The sequence below is a fragment of the Vicugna pacos genome, chromosome 5 (genome assembly GCF_048564905.1).
Source record: "Vicugna pacos chromosome 5, VicPac4, whole genome shotgun sequence".
NCBI lineage: Eukaryota > Metazoa > Chordata > Mammalia > Artiodactyla > Camelidae > Vicugna > Vicugna pacos.
The window spans coordinates 72401775-72422980 of NC_132991.1; the positions used below are offsets into that span (position 1 = coordinate 72401775).

The 21206-nt window shown below is 38.4% G+C and overlaps 2 protein-coding genes across 9 annotated transcripts in view; one reads left to right on the forward strand and one right to left on the reverse strand.

Annotated features, from left to right (window-relative positions):
- The window catches only part of PLCL1 (phospholipase C like 1 (inactive)), a 304833-nt gene extending 290810 nt beyond the window's left edge, over positions 1–14023 (reverse strand). The window contains exons 1-3 of one of the 4 annotated variants that reach the window (XM_072961535.1): positions 13972–14023; positions 5473–5562; positions 3925–4018 (exon numbers count right to left, since the gene is read on the reverse strand). The gene's annotated coding sequence lies outside the window, so the exon portion shown is untranslated. Of the gene's footprint in view, positions 1–3924; positions 4019–5151; positions 5201–5472; positions 5563–12916; positions 12984–13971 lie in introns of those variants that run through there. The other 3 variants (XM_072961536.1, XM_072961537.1, XM_072961538.1) reach the window with 3 other exon arrangements.
- The window catches only part of BOLL (boule homolog, RNA binding protein), a 55649-nt gene continuing 47323 nt past the window's right edge, over positions 12881–21206 (forward strand). For 2 of the 5 annotated variants that reach the window (XR_012072833.1, XR_012072834.1), the window contains exons 1-3: positions 13286–13466; positions 17088–17231; positions 19763–19854. Coding sequence is in view for 3 of the 5 variants with exons in the window: in XM_006216004.3 (XP_006216066.2) it covers positions 13446–13466; positions 17088–17231; positions 19763–19854 (257 nt within the window). In the remaining 2 variants the exon portion in view is untranslated. Of the gene's footprint in view, positions 13467–14068; positions 14365–17087; positions 17232–19762; positions 19855–21206 lie in introns of those variants that run through there. The other 3 variants (XM_006216004.3, XM_072961546.1, XM_072961545.1) reach the window with 3 other exon arrangements.

The window sequence follows — 21206 nt, forward strand, 5'->3', positions numbered from 1 at the left end:
AATTACCTGCAGAATACTCAGATAGATGAGAAAAGTATAGCTCTGAAGTCTCCTAGTAGGACAGAAGATTTGACATTTTAATTTAAAGGCTTTTTAAAATTAGAACCTAGGTTAAGCCTCACTTATACATTAAATTATAATTTAATTATTAACAATTTTATAATTTGGGGTGTTATTTGTTCCTTCAGCCAAGAACATGAGAAATTCTTCAGGCTTTTTGACTCACAATTTGTTAGAATATCAGACTTTTAGAGATGCAAAGAGATTTAGGGATTATCTGATGCAGCCCTTTTATTGTACAGATGAGATAAAGGCCCAGAAAATTTCAGTTTCTTGTCTACTAGTTAGTGCAGGAGCTGAAATTAGAACTTGCCACTTAACTCCTCCAGTAATCTCTTCACTTTATCTGGTTCCTCTGGGGCTGCAAGCAGCCAGAACTGGATGAGGCCCTTAGGAGTTTTCAGACTTGACATTTACCAACTTTTAGGGAAGACTGAAAAGGCCTGATTTTTACCTTTTCTTTAAATATAAATGCAGCCTAGTAATGAACATACCAGTTTAGCAACCTCTCGTTTTAGAACCAACACTACCCTCTAGTGAAATCCTGAGAATTGCATCCACAATAGCAATGCTTTTTCTTTCTTTCTCATATGTGAAAGAGAGGAGGGGAAACTCAATTAAAAATGTCCTTTCAACTAATCTGCCTTTATAACCCACAAACGGAAGGAAGTAAAAGGAAATAAAAGGGCACCTAGACTTGAAAGAACCATACATGTCCTTCTTCTCCATTAGTTCAGGGAATTCCCATCTATCTCGTAATAGGAAAAATTTTACTTGCTAAATTCACGAATATAACCTATATTAAAGTACCATTTTTTTCTTTGATATTCAACTAATACTGTTTTATTTCTGTCTTCTATAGTTGCTTTTAGAGCTTTATTTTTCTTGGTTACCCAAATCAAAATTCCATTCTTGGGGTGTCCTCAGAGAAATTTAAAACTGCAGTTATCTCACTCAATATTTTGTTCTATGATATTAGCATCATTTACAGGGATTTCCCATGTAGATGGTTTGTGTATACCATCCTGATAATAATTTTTTAATATTAAAATCAGTGTCACCTTACTAACATTTAATGTCAGTGATCATCACACACACACACACACACACACACACTCACAAAGCCAGAAAGTATAGCATATAGTATATAAAATTTTTTGTGTTTCAATTAGATGATGGGCAGTTGGATTCATCTCTTCCTTAGCAGCCTTCTCTCTCACCATCATCTGAAGGCAAACACACACACACACACACACACATACACACCTGAATCTTTGCTCTAAGCGTCTGTTCGTTAAGGCTGTTGTCTAATTCATTCTACTTTAAGAATATAGTCTTTCATACTGTTGTCTTCTAGCATAAGCTCAGAAGACTTCTCCTGATATTCATGTTTGCAGTTAAAAAATTTTTTAAAAATAAAATAAAAAATAAACCCTTCCATTGAACCTGCTCCTTCCCAGGCACAGATTCTGCTCTGTGGCCCCATTCCCAAAACTGAGAGAAAGGTTTAGACAGATTCAGTTAGTTCAGCAGCCATAGACACATTCCTACCCCTCCATCAACAACCCCCCTCTTTCCAAATTACTATCACCCACAATTCCTGCCTCCCAATCTTTCACCAAGTAATGTGGCAATCACTTGATGGGCAAAATGGAAGTTGGGGGTTGGGGAGAGAGGGAAAGGATGTGAATAAGAACCATAAATTGTCAATTCAAATGTCACCACCTCAGAGAGTCCTTCTCTGACCACAAATCTGAAGTTGCCCCTTCACCCCCCCACACACACCATATTATTCATATTATTCTGTTTTGTTTCTTTCAGGATTTTATCACTGTAAATAAACTGTCCTGTCCATGGAATTGCTTACTTATATACTCTGTCATGCTGACCTCCTGTCTCTGCCCCACTGAAAGGGAGAACATAATCCCCATGTGCATAAAGACCTTGTCTATTTTGTTCACTACTGTATCTTCAGCTCCCAGAATCATGCCTAGCACAGAGTAGGTGCTCAATATTTGTGGGCAGAATCTGCACTTTTTCAGTCCTCTGACTGAATAAAACAACCACTTCTGATAAAGAAAAATGGCTCTGTTACTGAGGACTTCTCATTGTCAAGGAGTCTAGAGTTCCATCCCAGGGCAAAAATCAGAGAAGACCCAAAGCAAACAGTTGCAAAATTAGAAGGATGCTTATAAACTCGAGTAACATGAAATCTAGAATTGGATTGAAAAACAACTGATGAGAACCTAGCCAGATCCAGCAAAACTAAAAATACCTAGCCCAGAATCAGAGATCAGATACATCAATGTAGTCCCAGCCCAAGTTAGTCACTCCAGAACCCTGGGCCTAAGAAAAATCCAGTGAGAATGTTAAGACTTCCCATACACTACCAGGAAATCACAGTTGGGGAAGGGAACTGAAAACTGCTTTCTATGTACCAGATAATCCTCTACAAAGAACTCTGACTTCACTTTACAGATGAGGAAACTAAGGATTCAAAGGGTCAATTAGTTTGCTCAAAGTCAGAGCCAACCAGAAGTGACAGAACCAGGATTTGAGTCCCAGTCAGTGACTCTGAAGCTTGTACTCTTCCTGCTACACAAGACTCTCATAAGGTGCATGTCCTGTGATGGTCCTGGAGACTTCATGTATTCTGAAGAACCACTCCTTCCTATCTGGCACCACTCACATTAGGCACAACGACCTCTTCTCTTAATATCAGCATTACCTTTCTTTCATCATGATGTAGTATGTAGCTAACTGATTTATTAGTGCATGAGGAAACACATTTATCCTCTCATCCACATATATGTAAGAAAGAATATTTTAATATTAAAAGCCAGTTCTCCTGATAAATTCAAACTGACTGATACATTGAACATCAGTACAGCATTTTCAGTTGAGTCACATATATCTTTGTATTCAGTCACAGAACTCCCCAATACACATTGTAATCATTTTGTTAGTTCAAGAAAAAAACAATTTGCAGGGTAATTTGTAGTATAAATATTATAGTACCCTAAATATATGCTAAGTCAATTAAAGATAAGCAAAACCTAATACATCCTATTAAGATTCAAGATTTATCTTTTCTTGACAGATATTCCTTTGTCCCTTATATCAGCAATTATGTAAGAAATTTCAGTAACTAAAACATAAAACTCAACTAACTTTATTTCTAAGTACAAGTACACTCCACTCCATGATAACAGTCCTACAAGAATGCAAAGTTACAAATTGTTTAGGACAGATCTAGATTCACCAGTTTAATGAAACTTCAAAGTACTGGAAGGCGATAAATTTAAGAAATCTCTAATTGCAGTCAATGTTCTTCAGTGTCAAATGGCTGCTGCTTTGTCCAGGTGTTGGGAAACCTGTACTATCTGCAGGAAAACAGAAAGCTCGGGGGTCTGTCCATTAACACTACCCCTCAGGAATCACCCCACACCGACCCTGAGGCTAAGAGACACTATCAGGAGCCCCTGGCCAATCATCTGGGAACAGTCTGTATGTGCAGGGCAAAGGTCTTTTAAAAATAGACAGTGAGTGTTGATTTATTTTCTGTGTATTAACTTACTTTGACACAGATCCTGGAGTTGGAGCTCATGTTATGGTTATGCTCCCCAGTGATGCAGAAGCCACAAAGGCACATATGAAAAGTACTGCTGGAATGGCACCTGTGAGGCCCCATGAAAATGTGTTTCTCTTCCTTATTTATTTTATTTAACAACTTGAGTGTTTCCCAGATATGACTTTATAATATAAACTTCTTCAAATCAAACATACTCTCAAAGCCTGACACTTGTGATGCAAGAGTGAATATGAGGTATGGCCCTTCTCCCCTCCCCCATCCCAGGTACATACCCCTAATCTAATTCATCTGCATGTGGTGGGGGTTCTTCCTCCAATTTTGCCAAGACATGAAGTTTATCAATGCTTTTCAGCATCATAGGACCAACTGCAAGAACATAGAGAGTCATATTTCCTTCTCTGATGCACTCCTTTCCTTTGGTCATGGTGTATTACTCTTCTAGCTCTTTTGTTAACCTTATTAATATGCCTCTGTTGCATTCTACATCAAATCTTTTGGGCGAAAGAAGCAGAGTGTGATATTTAAATAAGCACAAAATCGTAATGCATGTTGGAAATTAAAATATAAGACATGAGTAAAATACGGTCCCTTTTGCAAGCCCTTTTTTAGTTTCAAATAAGTTTTCAGGTGTAGCTCTGTGGTTAAGCACAAGTTCACCTGCTTTACAAAAGTGAGAAGCTGTAAAAAGTGAGTCCTTTATTCTAAAAAATTCCTTTTTAGGCCAAATGTCTAGTGAAAGCTGGATTGCATTTGCTCTGTCATTAACCCCAGTGAGAATCCCACAGTTCCCACCCTCACTGACTCAGACAGGTCACTATGGATACAGCTGCCTCTACCCTTAACCCAAGTGGAGGAGCAACAGCTGTTGAACTACACTTGGGAATTTTGCCATTCTCTGTTCTATATAAAATGTACTGGTGAAACTGTTCAGATAATGTCACAATTGTTTTTGAAAGATTAGTGGGGGAAAACACATGTTGCAGGAGTCATCTGAAATTCTGAGCAGCAGCAAAGGACTAAAATTTAATTTAAACTGTGAAGTGAGATAATAAGCAGCAAACATGGTATAATGCTATAATTAGTGTAATGAAAGGTTACAGAGCTTTCTTTAAAGTTTCTCTGAATCAGAATGAGTTTTCAATAACTAAACTTACAGCTGCAGATAGAATTTACTTGGAAGATTCTTTATGAGCAAATACTTAAACTCTAAGCAAAAAGTACCAAACACTATTATTTTCAGACTATCATTTCTAAAGGAAGGAATATTTTTCTGATTTTTGATAAATGTTACATTTCTCATCAACAGATTGCTGTGAATTCTAAACTTCAGAAAAATTAAATATGTGTATAAAATTGAATCTTACCCTCCCATCTACTTTAATTTTCCCTATCTGCAAAATATAGATTAAAAGAAGCTTTTGTTTCTGTTCTGAAAATGTAAAGAATGGTCTATGATCTGTGATTGAAACTAAATTAAAATCAAAAGGAGTGTCTCTTACCTGTACACCCAGTGGATGAGAAAAAAGCATTTACTAACTTAGAAAAAAGTATTTTCTCTTGTTTCTCATCATTAGTTCCCCTTACTCACCAATCATTAACAATATTCATTACTATGATCACATAGAAATACTTCATAAATACTCTGTCATAAAGCAGATCTTCCTACTCTGGGATATGTTTACCAGTCCTCTCCCGTGAGAGAGTTAATATATCCTTGTCCCATTGACTGCAGGCTCAGACATGTGACTTGCTTAGGCCAGTGAATGATGAGTGGAAGAACCCCTTGTGGACAGAAGTTTTAAGAGCAAGTATATACTTACCATGATCTCATTTTCCTTTGCCACAAAATTAATTGTTCACCAGATAGAGGCTGGATCTTGAAAATGAGGTCCAGCAGAGCTGCAGTCAATCTGCAATGAACAGGTAACATGAGCAAGAAAGCAACCTTTGTTGAAAGCCCCTGAGATTTGGAGGTCATTTGCTGCTATAGCAGAATCTAAACTCTCCTGACTGATTCAGACGTGTAAGTTTATGTTCTTTCCACAACCATGCTGTTGGTTCATACGACCAGATACTGCTTGATTTATATAGCAAGTAAACATTCTTGACATCTATTAAACCAGTAAAAACTAAAAAATGTATATTCAATAAAACTGTGTATGGTTATTTCCATTTCTGTGACATTATTTCTCTCATTTCTTTCCTCTAAGCTGTATAAACCCAATTTTGCCTTTCGTATGAAATTTAGAAATAATAGCATGAATGTGATCATACACATTTTTGTACAAATTTTTTTGTATCCTCTTTTACTTGTCTTGCACATTTCTCTACTCTTCCATCCACTCAACCCTCCCACTCCTTGCAAGTCAAATTAACAACCAGGTATGCATCTTTTCAACTTTGGTTTACATTCATCTATGTATATATACACATATAAATAGAGATGTGTCAGCACAATAGTCAAGGTATCCAAGCCATTAGAATAATGCAGACTTGTCAAGGTTATTTCCCAAGGCATTCTCCTACACTGGACATTGTTCACGTCCACTTTCTCCAAGGGAAAAGGAACAAGCTAAAGGAAAGCTTGCATTTTGAGTTCACAATCAAATAAGCTGTACCCAGACCAAGCTAATAAATCCAAAGTAACTAGTACCATAAGAAAGACTAAATTAAACTGCAGTTTTTGTGTGACTATATTTGTATTATACATAAAGTTAATCAACGTTCTTACTATTACGTGGAAACAGATCTCAGTAAAACATCAGTGAGTACCTACTGAATGTGAGTTTTCTGCTAGGACTTTTGTGTGTATCATCTCAGTTGATCAATAGCCCGAAGTAGTAAATGCTATCATCCTCATTTTGGGGATCGAAAACAGAGGTTATACAACTCCCTTTGGGGTACACAGCAGAGTCAGAATCCAAAGCCCCACCACTCCTGTCACTGGATCACTACATTATAACACTACCTCTCAAAACTTGACCTCTCCCAAGCTTATTATCATGATAGTCAGTGAAGCTACTCCAGATGCTTAAATAATGTCTTTAAATTGCTTCTAAAATTTTTCAGTGCTTCAGAGAGAGCCAAACTTGAAACACATCCAGATATATAATGAAAGGGCAAATACAAATTAAAAATAAGATGCTTAATTCTTCCTATTGAAAACAAGGGAAGAAGGGGGGAAGGTATAGCTCAAGTGGTAGGGTGCATGCTTCACATGCACGAAGTGGTGGGTCCAATCCCCAGTACCTCCTCTAAAAGTAAACAAACCTAATTACCTTCCCCCTACCAAAATAAAATAATTAAATAATAAATAAATAAAAAAATATTTTTTAAAAAAGAAAGAAAATTTTAAAAAAAAGAAAGAAAATAAGGGAAGAGACTTTTCCCCCTCTCCTTTTTCTTTCAGAATTTCTTTCTCTGTCCTTTTCAAATGTATGCAAACCTATAACAGCTAAATAAATCTCTGACCAGTCTCACAACTCAGAAATATTTCCTCAAGAACCATCTTTTTTAATGCATCTTTTGGAAATTCAAACATCCAAGGTTATAGCTCCCCTATCTCCCAGTTTCAGTAAAAAGGTTAACAGCCTAACCTTGGTGGTTGCCTGGCTCTAATTTGCAAAACTACCTCCTGTGACAAAAATATGAGAAGTTTGTTTTTCCTCTGGATAAAGCCAATAAGATGGTCACCCCAATTATCAGGTAAAGATGGGATGAAATCTGTGTGATGTAACAGTTTGTATCCACTTGGCTGTATAAAGGGTAAGATTCCTTTCTGTCTTTGCAGTCTCTCAGTGGACTGCCTGTCATACATACCACAAGTTTCATGCTTATTCAATAATGAAACTGTTTTCTGTCTCTGTCACCTTTTGGAGAGGTTTTCCGGGTTACAAAAAGATTTTGTCTTTTAATTATATTCCCTCAATAATAATCAATATAGATATTTTCTTGAGCATGGGACCAACAGAAGACAAACTCATGGAAAGACATTTTCAAGCCTGCAGTCGTTAAATACAATGTGCAACCTGGATTTTCAGACAATCTTACGTTACTGGATCTATGTTACTGGTATGTAACCCATCTTCAAACTCTGAGGTGTTCTAAGAAAAAAAAATTTGAATTTTTCCTGGAATTTTTCTGTTTCTATCATGTGTTCCTTCAACCAAAAGCAATTAGTAGTAACCTGCTTAATCCCATTGTGGAGAAAAAAAATCACTCAGCGGTTATGAAGTTACTTTAGCATATGCTGTGGCGTGCCCAAATCCACCTTCAGTACTGAGTCCTTGCTCCCTAAATGCTGGGAGTATGGGTTGTCTCAGAAACTGCCCTCAGCCACAGAGCACCATCTTGCCCAAAGTCAGGTTCACTCCCTGAGAGCAGCCTGCATCCAATGACTATAGACTGTAGACTGGGTGCGGGTCGGGGGAGAAGCAGGGAATCCTGGTCACTAGAGACAACCCTGAAAGTCATCCTAAGATTGCTGAAAACTCTAATGCAACATCACAATTCAACTTTGGCCCAGTTCTGTTTCCCTCACTCTTCTCAGGTGCTGTTCCCAAGTACAGGTCCCAAAAAAACTCCTGCATGCAAATGTCAGAGTCTGTTTCCTGAGGAACTCAATTTGAAACACTCACCCAGTTGAAAATTTTCCCAAATGTCAAGCAGTTACCTACCTACATCTGAGAATGCCATAGTAAAACATGACAAACATAAGCTAGTGTTCCTTGATACCATCTTACAATACAGAAGCTATATTTAGACAGGGCTGCCACTGGCCCATTGAGCACCTTTTTATGAATTAGAAACAAGGTTCTTCCATTGAATGGATGGGACCCGGTGGCTATATGATAATGTGAGTGGAGCAGCAAGGGCCAGGTTTCAGCCTAGTCACTCCTTTGACCGGATACCGTTATGCGTTGAATAATCTACACAACAGCACATGGTGGCCTATCAGGTACAAAATATCACAGTACACCAAGGCAGCAACTGCCCACTACTCAGACACAGTATGGTTGCTGGAGTAGAATGAGCAAGTGACAATTCAACACATGTTTATATATAGATGTTTGAAACATCATGGAGAGAAGAACACTAGGAGAATGATATGATGTATTGCCAAAAAGCCTAAGGGTATAAGAAAAATTCATTAAGAGGTGTCATGATTGTAGCTGTGAAAACACCTCATGCATTTGAAGGAAATCAGAATGTCATCCAAAATATGCCTCTTCAACATACTAATTATTTTGATTTGAAAGCAATAAAGAAGCAGTCAATGAATAACAAGTTCCCCTTTTTCTGCCTAAAGGGAGGAAATTAATTCTCCTTTTACTGGAGACAGATTCTTTCTAGTCCAGAGATGGTACCAGAAGAATCTGCAAACAAATCTTGTTAAACCAACCCTTACCTTCCTCATTAATTTTTCACCATTTACTATCTCTAGCCCAAATCCTTTTGTCTTGTCAATTCTTCATAAACCTACTGTTTCTTTGTCTAAGGTCTAAAAGCTTCCAGTACTAGTTACTTCTTCGGGTCTTCATTCTTTTGTGAAGGCTTCTATGTTAATGTGACAATTCAATAAAATTTGTATGCTTTTTCTCCTGTTAATGTCTTTGTCAGTTTAATTTTCAGACCCAGCCAAGGATCCTAAGGTTGAGGAAAACGTTTTCCTCCCTTACAGATCAAATCTAAGAATGAGAAAAGAATGAAAAGAGGATAAAAACCAGCAAAGTTAGTGGTCAGGAGGTGAAAGCAGGTTAGGATAAAATAAAGGGGTAAGCCAAGGCAAATACCGTAGGACTGAGGTTACAACGGAATGATGAGTTCTGGGTAACCATACTTGCACTAAAGGCTTTCTTTGTGTGTCTTATTTTTGTATACAGTAGTATTATTTGCTCTTAGGGAAATATCTGAGAATGTTCAAAGGATTCTGCAGGTGAGATGTTCCAAACATAAGGTCTTCCCCTAAGAAGCAATTGAAAATGTGTATAATTATCAAACCATACTTTTGTGAGTGAATCAAGATGAAGGTTCTCTGGCAATGATTGATTGTTCTTCACTTTCAGTCCAGAGGAAGAATAAAATAGTAAGTGGAGGGTGGAGTGAAAATTGTCTGTTCATTTGGCCTCTTATTCTATAAATACTTATTGAGTTCCTACCTTATGCTGCACAATAGATTCTATATTGTATATTCGTGTGACTAAGTAGTTACTCAAAGTAAACAGCATAATCAAATAAACCAGCTAATTTTTGTGAGGAATTTTCCAATAGATCTGATTTTGCTTTAGTCTAGACGATTTCTGTAACATCCTCTCAACAGGTAAATACTGTATTACTTGTAGAGGAAAAGGAAATCTGACCTCTTGGCTTCCTTACGGCAGATTTCTTTCCAAACCCTCACTTCTCCTATTTCAAATACCCAGCCATCACAGAGAAAAAGAAAGCACCTAATAATCCTCCAAAATACAACAAGAGTTTAATAGAACTTGGGACAAAAAAGAAAGAAAATGGAAGCAGAGGAATCTTTTAAACATGGTTTTTCATGTTGCTTTATCTACCAAGTTAAGTCAGTCCTCGGTCTGGGGTATCTCTGCACCTAGAAACTCTTCTATGCTTCCACTTAGCACAAGAAGTGTATAAATTTTCCTTTTACTTAGCTCATTTTCCCACTAGACCACCTGCTACTGGAGGGCAAGAACCAGGTCTTAATCACCGCCATATCCCTGCCTTAAAGGCTGGTCCAAAGGAGGTTTGCAAATGGTCATCTAGGTCTATAAGCTCAAGAAGGCATCCAAAGGGTTATTAAGGAAAGGAATGCCGAAAATGGACATCAGGAGTTAGATCTGTAGCTAGAAAACTTAACAGGCAGGAACAGGAGAATTGCCAGTAAGGGAAGGCAAACAAAAGGGAGGGTAAAGCTTAGGTAAATCCCTGAAACGAGAACTACGCTCTGATAGACTGTGAAGAGAAAAGATGAGAGACACTGGGATGCCAGCACAACACATAAGGAAATGGGATACTTAGATTTGCAATTTGTTACACGTTGGACTCTAATATTTATCTTTGTCAATGACATCTCCAGTATCTGAAACTTGAGACTTCTGAATGTCCCTCACCAATCCCCTCTATCACTGTCCATGCCCAACAGTCTCCAGTCCTCTCTAGTTTCTCCTTAACTCTTTCACAGTATTTTATTCTCACTGCTGCCTCCTCTGTTCAAGTCCCCATTACTAGATGCTAGAGTAGTATCTTCCTAATTCAATTCTGTTTCCAGTCCCTGGTCTGAGACTATCCTTCTAAATTTTGACTCTCATTATATAAATTCCTGACTCGATAAACTTCAATGGCCCTCTTTTTGCAAAGACCTCCAGAATAAAATTCTAAGTCCTTAATACATGGTATAAATAACATGGCACAGTGCACTGCATATGAATCAAACTGAAAACTGCATTTAATATGCATGCATACGTATAACTGAATTGCTTTGCTGTACACCTGAAACTAACTGTAAATCAACTACACTGCAATAAAAAATAAGAATAAAAAATTGCATTTACCACTTTCTAGCAATGTAACTAAATGCGTCACTCTTACTTCTCTAGTGCTGCGATTGCCAGAAAAACAAAGAATGATAACTAAGATTTTAAAAGAATGTGCCTGGCCCAGTGCTGGACACATAACAGGGGCTCCATTTCTTTCCTCACATTCCCCCCCAGATCAGCATTTCAGCTCTGATGGTGACCTTACCCAGCCCTGGACACTGTGCTCCACAAAACTGTCTCCTGTGCTCCCACAGGTCTTTGATCATAGTTCATACCACTTACCTTATTCTGCACACATCCCATTTATTATAAGCATATTTAGGTATAAGTATTATTTTAAGTAATTAGCCTTTTCTCCCCTTCTAGACTGAAAACACGTCAAGGACAGAGGTTTGATCTCGTTCATCTTCTGATCTCTCATAGCATATAGTATTATATACTGAACATAATAGGAACTCTATAAACACATACCAAGTTGAATTGTACAACTTTACATGATCTACCCAAGTTTTAAAATATTCTTTTATATGGTAATAACTACTCAAATCTATCATTATTACTGGGGGAAAAAATGCCAAAAGATCAGTTCTAGTGTTATTGAACAGCAAAATTATTCTGTTCTGGAATGAGTTTTAGTTTGAACGGGTTTGTATTCTGTTTCCACAGAAACTAAAACACGAGAAAATGAGCTTAAATTGCATGCACACATGTACAATAACTTTTAGGATATTTTAGCCGAACTGTATTCAGTGAAAAAAATTGTTTCCCATTTTACTTTTGATAAATAATATGAAGATCTAATCTTTAAAGAAGTTAAAAATTAGACATATAATATCATTTTTAACTCTATCATGAAAGTAAAATAACTCAAAAGTCAAACTTCTATAATAGAGAATACAAAAGTCTTTACTGATGTAACTTTTAACAACTGTTGCTGCTAATTCTTTAAAAATAAGACGTCAAAATGGTTAAGATCATGACCTGTTGTCAGAGAGACCCCTAGTTAAATTCATAGCTTTAGATCTTGACCTAATTACTTAACCTCCAAATGTACAGTTTCTCACCTGTAATACGAAGATAATATAAGTATCTATCTGAAGGGCTTCTGTGAGAATGAAATTAGATGATACTGACTTTGAAGCACTGTGCCTTGCACAAAGTGTGCCCTTCATAAATGGTAGCTATAATCATCATTATTACATAAGTTTACCTAGTTGTAATTATTTAATACTCGGTTATATATTTTTCATATATTATAAATAAAATATGTGATAATGGATATATATGTATATAATATATAATATATATAAATTGCAGCTACCCTTTAGAAATATTTTTTACAAAGCAGTCTTCTTTCAAAGGAGATCCCAAGGCTGCTGGCGGCTGGAGCCGCTCCAGCCAAGTCGCGCCGCGCAGTCCTCACCCCTCGGGCGCGCGGGTGGCTCCGTCGCGGGCCGGCTCCCGAGGCTGTGCGGCGGCCAGGCGGTGCTCAGCGGGCGCGGGCCTGGGGCGGGCGGCGACTCCCAGCCAAGCCGCCCGCGCCGCCCCGCCCGCTCGGCGGGGATGAGTGACGGCGACAACAGGTGCAGCGCCGCGTCCGCGGCTTCTCAGGAGCCCCCGAGTTTGGCGCGTCAGGCCCCGGGGGTCAGACTTTGACTCTGCAAACTGACCTCCCCGCCCCGCACCAGCCTTCCGAAGTCGCCCCTCAACCGGCTTTTCGCACCTTAGTGAAGCCGGAGGTCACCTCCACCTCTCGAAACCCACCAGGCCCCGAGGCCAACTTTTCTCCAACGGGGAGGAGGGAAAGGCGTGCGGTGCATGGAGCCTTGCAGAACCGTTCGTTCTCTCCTCCCCAGCCGTCTGAAAGCAGGCAAGAGTGACCCCAGAACCGAGTCCTCGATCCGCACACCCCACGCCCGCCCCGACCTGCCGCACGCTCAGCGCCTGCGACAGCCCAGCTTGGCGACCACGGGCCACCGCCGAAACCCGCCCGCCCGCGCCCCTCCCCGCCTTGCGGCGCCCGCCCGCACCGCCGCCCGCCGCCCGAGGCGACGTCGTCTGCCCCTCCCACCACCCGCGGTGGCAGGTTCAGGCCCCGGGTCCGAGCCTGCGCCCCTGCAGCTGCCACCGCCGCCGTCGCCGCCAGGGGGAGTCTCCGTCGGGAAACGTGGTGTGGCTTCCTGGGTGTGAAGGTACTTTGAAATTTTAGGCTTCGGTTCCTTTCCCCCGGATTTTGAGGAGTGGAAAGGAAGATGGAGACCGAGTCCCGCGCGGTGAGTACGGCGGTAGGGCCTTGGGCCTTGCGCCCCAGGGTAGCGGAGCCGGGAGAAGGAGCAACGTGGACTCCGTCCATGAGGGGCTGGAAGGGCGAGTCTATAGCCCGTTATTTTGTCGAGAAGGAACTTGGACAGGGAGCCCCATAGACAGCTGGGAAGAGCCGCCAGGCCCCCATCGGGGTGTGTCGTGGGGTGGGGAAGGTGCGGCCCCCGGGCCTGGACTGGGTGTAGACGGGCTGGGGGACCTCGGAAACGGCCGGGAGGTTTCGGGAGGCAGTGGGTGGCTGGACCCTGTGCACCAAGGGGGTCCAGCTAGAGAAAGTTTTCCCGCCGAAACCGGGCTTGGCTGCCTCTTCGACGCTCAGTCCAGCCGGACTCAGCCCAGCTGCCCACGTGCGGAGTTGCCCGAACTGCGGACGCCTCCTCTCCCCGACTGGTCGGCTGGGACCAGAAGGCCTGAGAGACCAGGGAGGGGCGGGGGCCACCTGTGACTAGGTCGTACCTGGGCACTCTAGCACGGGCCCGCGCCTAAGGGAGGCCGAGGAGGCCCGAGGGCAACGTGCCGCCGCGCCTCGCCCAGCCCCGCCCCTCTGGCAGCCAATCAGCGCGCGCCACGCGAGGGCCGAGGGCCGGCTGCACACGAGGCCGGCGTCCGGGTCGGTGCCGTTGAGGGTTCCCGCCACTGCTGCTGGCGGGTTTGCGGGGCAAAATTTCTCGCTGGCTAGCCTTCTTTTCCCTCCCGCACTTTAGTGGGGAGGGGGTGGATCCTCGAGTCAGTGCTCAAGTTCACGATGACCCGAGAGAACCCGAGGAAGTTGTCGCCGCGGCCATTTCCCCCAGCGCGTCAACTTGCTGGCCCCGGAGGGGAAGGAGCACGGAGGCCGTGACAGCGACGGTTAGCCCGCCCTCTTCCCGTGGTCTCGTTGGCAAAGTAGTTGATAGATTTCGAGGGTAATTCTCGAGGGGAGGAGGCACTGAGGACACATTACTTTGGAGGAAATTCTGAATAAACTCTTTCGTGCTAGAAGTTTTACTAAGCTAAGGACCCTTACCTCTTACCTCAAAACAGCACTTTTCTAAGTGCTTTTCATACATTTGCAAAATTATTGCCAGCAGAATTTGAGGCTTTCTTTACTAACTCAGTGAATCGCTGACCTCTGAGGAACTTGGATGTTGCCTCTACCTGAGCCTTGTTACTGCCAAGATTAAATACTTTCAGGGCATTATTTATGTTGTGTTCTTATGCTCACAATCTAATGGTTGTCATATTATGAGCAGGAAGAAATTATTCGTTTATTCATTTGTTTTGTAAATATTTACTGAATTCCTGCTAGTATGGTTACTACTGTAGATGCTGCAGTGAACAAAATAGGCAAAACTCCCTTTCTTCATGAACATTATTACATTATAGTGAAAAGAGACAGACAATAAACATAATAAGTAAATTACATAGTATGTTGGAAAGAGGTTAGTGGTAAAGATAGAAATAAAGCAGTTGGAACCCACAATAGAACAGGAACCTTAGAAACTGGAGAATCAGGGGAGTGGAATGTAAAAAGTTCATGATTTTCTTTCTTCTGTATCGTTTAACTGATTTCTCAAGATTGGAAATAAAGCACTCTGTTCTCTTCTGTTCATGTCATTCCTCTCTCAATGAAAAATAATGGAGTTGACTTATATTTAAACAAATGTGAGAACAAATAAGTTCATCCATTGAATTCATTTTGTTTTTAAGAAGAGAATTTCATGAAGACTGATTTTTTTTAAGCTTTGCAAATAGGTGGTTTCTACATTCTCTAAACAAACAGGCAGAGAGAAAAGACTGTATCTACTATAGCTGTTCTGTTATCTCTAGCAATACAAATCCACAGGTGCAAAGTAAAACTGAGCATCCAAGAATCATCCAATCTGGGCACCATGTCTTTTACAAGTGAAGTGACAGAAGTTGCAAATAACTTCCAAATGTGATGCTGTTACGTTTGGATTCCCAATTTCTTTAATTAGCAACTACAACATAGCAATTATTAAATATGATGACTCTGTGGTTTAATAGATGTTTTTATGAACTCTCTTACTGAGAAGTGGTTTTTGCCTTTAAGACTAGGTGGAGAATAAGCCCATAAGGTGCAGCCTATAGCCCCATAGTCACCACTGACCTAGTCATTTCTCTGTACATCTTGCAGAGATTAATTTAGGGATTATGGTTTTATTGGCCAATGAAGTGAAAGGAGAGCAAATGTGAAAAAGAAAAATCCATTATCTAAGTTGGAAATTCATTGTCATAAATTTGTTTCTCAGAGAATTTAAATTATGAACATCAACCTTTTTGAAACTTGGAGCTATTTTAGTGCATTGGACTGTCTTAGAAGTCTGTTTAGAATTCTCAGAAGGAGAATAATTAGCAAGTTCTTAAATTGGTTTCTCTTCAAAATTCTATTCTCAAGTCTGTCTTTTTTCAGATGTACCTTAAGAGTCTACTATATTGCCATTGTGCAAAGGCTTATATGTTAATATATACTGATTAAAATCTAAGTTAGTTCCCCTGACTTAGAATTGTGAACATATGAATATGTACTGAACTCACTTCTACCTATGTGTTTTAGGTACTTTTTTTTTTTTTTACAAAATCAGTCCACTTTTCAAATTGACAAGTGCATTTAAAAATTTCACTTTAGAGTTGAAAAATGGTGAACTTGTCAGAGCCTATTTACTTGTCAGTGCCCTTTAACTAAAAACCATTGTGAACACACTTGTAATTTAATAAAGTTGGATCTTTTGAATTGCTGCAACAAGGAAAAACATACACCATGGGGCCTCTCAGCATTAAAAGGGTGTTGGAAAGAATTTACTATAGAATTTAGACTTACGTTAAGCACTTTTTTGGGGAGCGCTTAAGAAAGAAGACTTTACTCTGAAATTCGTGTTGTTAGGAAGTGGGAGTAATTCTATGATTGGGTATGTTAATTCTTACCTGGAAGGCAAGAAAAACAGATTGAGGCTAAAGTTGTGATTGATAAAGAAGGAGTAGTCTTATCAGCTAGGATAGAAGGATGTTTAGTCATTCTTGTGGTTTGGACAATGCTTTTGTTTTTATCAATACACAGACATGATTATGGAATGGTCTTATTTTTTCTCTCTCCGTCACAGTCACAGAGTAGACTTGCCTGATGTTGGTGTTCCGTTAGCAAGAGAACAGCACAGCCTAGCTGTGAGTTCTGGCCAACTCCTAACAACACCAGGGCCTAGTTGGTTGTGCCAGGCCAGTTCCTCGCTGTCCAGGGCTGCTTTTCTCTTTCTCAGACGTCTTTTTAAGTTTAATATTCCTCCTTAATACTTAAAATATTTAAAGAGTATATTTAATAATTATTAACTCATGCATGTTTAAGTAATATGTTTAAGCTTTAAGATATTCTCTGTAGAGTAGATTCTACATTTCATATATTTTTGTTTCCCCAAAAAGTTTTTAGCTCTAGTTATAATCTTCATAATAATAGAATAAAATTGAAATTTAAAATACTGCATTTTGTCAATGACTTATCTTTTTGAAGGATATATGCTTTCAGCCTGCATCAAAACTTATACCCTATGCTAAGAGTTTACAAGAATTTTATTTTACAGCAAACATCAAATCAAATGCAAACAGATTCATTATCTTCATCCCCTAATCCTGTGTCACCTGTGCCGTTGAATAACCCAACAAGTGCCCCAAGATATGGAACAGTGATCCCTAATCGCATCTTCGTAGGAGGCATTGACTTTAAGGTACCTCTTTATGTATGCATCATCGTGTATATTTTTTTGTATTAGAAGTTATCTTCTCAGAAATTGTTTCTTTGTGCGGCCATAAAAATAATAACATATTTGCTATTTGCATAATGCTTAGGATGTTTCAAATTGTCTTAATATAAAGAATCTTTTCAACAACAATGTCAGTTAAGTAGAGTGTATATAATTGTCCAATTTCACATACAAGGAAACTGAGATTCATTGGTATTCTATAGGCTCATAGCTACTTCATGACAAAGTGAAAACTAGAATCCTAGATTTCTGACTCATAGCTCCACATTCTTTATTTTACCATACCACACTAATTGTACTTTTTTACATAGTACTCCAGTAGCCCAAATAATGAGTGATTATAATTTTCAAAAGAAGTCTCAATTAAGAGGAAAAATAAAAAAACAGAAAACAGTTTTATGAAATCCTGTTTCTCTATCCCAACTTTTATCTCAGATTCCTGAGTAACTTCAAAACTTCTTTGTAAATTTCTTTCTATAACGTAATTTAGAATTTGATCACCCAAAAAGCCCTGTGTCCTTGTCAGAATAAAGCATCTTGACAGTAATATGTTTAAATAATGTAATAAGCCAATTTCCCTCTTTCAGAGAGGCACAGTTTGTGAGATGTTATGCAGCACCCCCATGTGGAAGGTGGTAGTAAACACCTATAGGAAAAGCAAGAAGGAAAAGCATGGATATTTTAAGTGGAATACTCTTACTTCCAAGTGGATATATAGAAGGATTTCCAAGCTTCTATATTACATATTTGAAATTTATTGAAGAATCGTCTTAATGAAAAAAAAAATCCTGTGCGATTAGGGTATGATATTTGACATTTATAATTCACTGTTTTCCTGTAGTCAGTCTCTCACAATTTGAATGGAATCCTGCTCAAGAGAAATGTTACCCTAAATGTATTTGTCAAAATTATGAGTCTTAAGCAAGAATGTGATTGGTACACTAAAAGTAAATTAAGGAAAACAATGTATGAAATGCTCTTTTAGAAAAAGATTTTCTTTTTCTATGAAAATTATTAATAGCTGGCCATAAATATTCAAGTTGAATATTCTTGTTAAGAATTTATTTTATTATATTAGCTTATTAAATTTTTTAAACAAACCATCCATAAATGTAATAATTTGTATGGCTAAGTTACTGTAGATTACTGAAGCCTATCAGCTATAATATGACCTTGGGAAACATTGCTACAATGCAGTCAAAGCTTTAAGGTAACTGCTAGGTTTCCCTCCATCATACTTATACCTTCCCAAAACTGTAGGTAATTTCTAGCAAGGAAATAGTCTACCATAGTAGCAAGCAGTCTCAAACTTTTTAAAACTCTTCTTTTTAAAACCCTACGGCCCATACCTTTTAATATTTAATCATTTTGAGTTTCTGTCTCCTTACTTTTCAACAAAGAAGTGGAGCTGCAAAATTGAACTACGGATTCTTCTATCAGAGAATAATTTGAATTAATTTGTTTTCAAGTCACTAATAGAAATCTTTATTCTGGCGTTGATTCCATTTTGTGTTTATTGAAGTAAGAGGCAGTCAGTTATTCTTTGATTAACCCAGGATTTGTCATCATCCAGTTTAGCACGCTTTAGGTTACTAGCTTGAAACCAGTAAGTAGTGAGGGAGCAGTGGAGCTCAAGCGGTATAGCTCTCTGCTGTTAGACGTGTTTTTTCCTAGATATATAAAGAAAATCTTTTCTAGGGATATTTAAAGTTCCTCTTGGGAGAAACACTTATAGCTGAACCAGAAACTGAAGTTACAGTGAATTTAGTGTGAATACTCTAGGAAAAGGTGGTAAGAGTCTAGTATAAGACTATTTCAGTTAAAACCAGATATACCAAACCATCTTTGTAGATATCTTGTACGTGACAGTCTAATTATGATTCATTTTTATTTTGAATATCATCATAATGTCTGTATTAGGCTGAAATGTGTATTGAGTACAGATAAAGCATCTAAAACTTTAAATCTTATAGCCTCTCTGTTATTATCACAAATTGAGTTCAAGTACTTTTGGAAATATATTTCCTTCCTAACACCTTACTTTTCCTGGAGACTATGCTGATTAAAATGGAGTGACTGGTGTAGTCCAGCGTAACCTAGTTCCACTGCCATGACTGTGGGCCTCTCTGAACCACAAGAACCAATAGTAATATACCCTTACTATAGTTATAGCCATGCCTAATTCAATTTTATTAAAAAACTGGCCAACTAGAGAACAAGAATTCCTTTAAATAATGAACTTTCTTTGTAGTTTTTTTACAAATTCAGCTTAAAATTTTTATTGCTATGTTACACTTTAACATAGGTACTGCATAAAGCAAAATACTCATATTGATTTTAATAACCTAGTGGTTTCATGCACTATTTTTATGAGAGGCATTCTTACATGCATATTATTATCATTTATTACCTTTTTTATCTCCAAAACAAGCATAAGAGTTGTTTCATCATTTATACATTAAAATTTTTTTCATGTTTTCTTTTTATGCCATTAGACAAATGAAAATGATTTAAGAAAATTTTTTTCCCAATATGGGTCTGTAAAAGAAGTGAAGATTGTAAATGACAGAGCCGGAGTGTCCAAAGGGTTAGTATTACTATAGAAAGTACATAGAACTAACAATTGTATTTTTATTGGATTACTAGGTTTTGCATGCTAACTTACTTTGATTCCATTGTTAAAAACAGAGTTTCATGCCTTCTTTCCTCCTACCTTTTGATCTCCTGTTTTGTGTGTGTGCGCATGTGTATTTTGGAGGGAGACACCATAATATTCCTTAATTCATTGGGAAGTTATTCTTACATAGTCTGAGAGACAGTTCATTGTTAGGAAGTAAGCACATAATATTGAGTAGCTAATGTCCAGTAGCCAAGGAACCAGAAGCTAAAGGAATCTGATACTTTTGGAATTGTATGCCAGCTTTAGACTAAAGAGAACTTTATTTTAAAAAGGCTGACACAAAATAATGTCTGTGGGTTGTGTCTCAAAGACCTAGTTAAGGGACTAATCTGAGAAATATAACTCTAATGAGAATGATTTTTAATTGCTGAATCAAAGAGGATGAAAATTGAGGAAAAAGCAGTAGGATTTGTTTAGAGACCTTAGAGCTATTTCAGTGGATTAATATATACAAAAGCCAAATATCAGAGAAGAAAAAGGTAATTTAACATAGTGTACTTGCTTAAGAAGTTTGACTGCAAAGTTAAGGAAAGGAAGTCAATGAAGGATTGTGTTTATTTTCTTGAAAAATAAGCAATATATACATATTCATAGGCATAAAAGAAGGGACCAATAAGGATTAAAAATTATATTAGTGGGAAACTACATATAAGTATGACAGGTGGACACTTTGGAAGAGATGGGATCCTGCAGAGAGGTTATTTTTAAACAAATTAAATACTTCCTCAGACTGACAAACAATATTGGGATGAAATGAGATTGTACCTCTTGTATTTGGCTAATAGAATTTGTAAAGTCCATTTTTTCTCATTAAAAAGCATACATAGAAATGTAAACTGTATTTTATACTTTTTCCACTGGGTGGTATATGTGTTCTACCAAAAAAAATAGCATCAAAATATTTCCTTAGCCCTTGTTTAATGTTTGGGCAAATAGAAAAAGAGAAATTTCTTTTCTGGAAAGAGAAAATTCATATATAATATAGAAATTATGAATTGAAGAAGACAGTAAATATTGACTAATTACATAATAGTAATTGTATTTGAAGAAAATAGTAGTTTAGCACTAAGTTATCTAAATAGAGATTACTTTTTTGGGAGATATACTTTTTATTTCTTTTGTTCCTTTTTATAGGAAGCTATTTTGGCTTTTTGGACATGACATACATTGTGTATTTTTATCTTAATCATATGATTTATATTCTGAAGGTAGCAATTATATATGAAAAGCAGATATAAAGTCTGGGTGGGTTGTACATA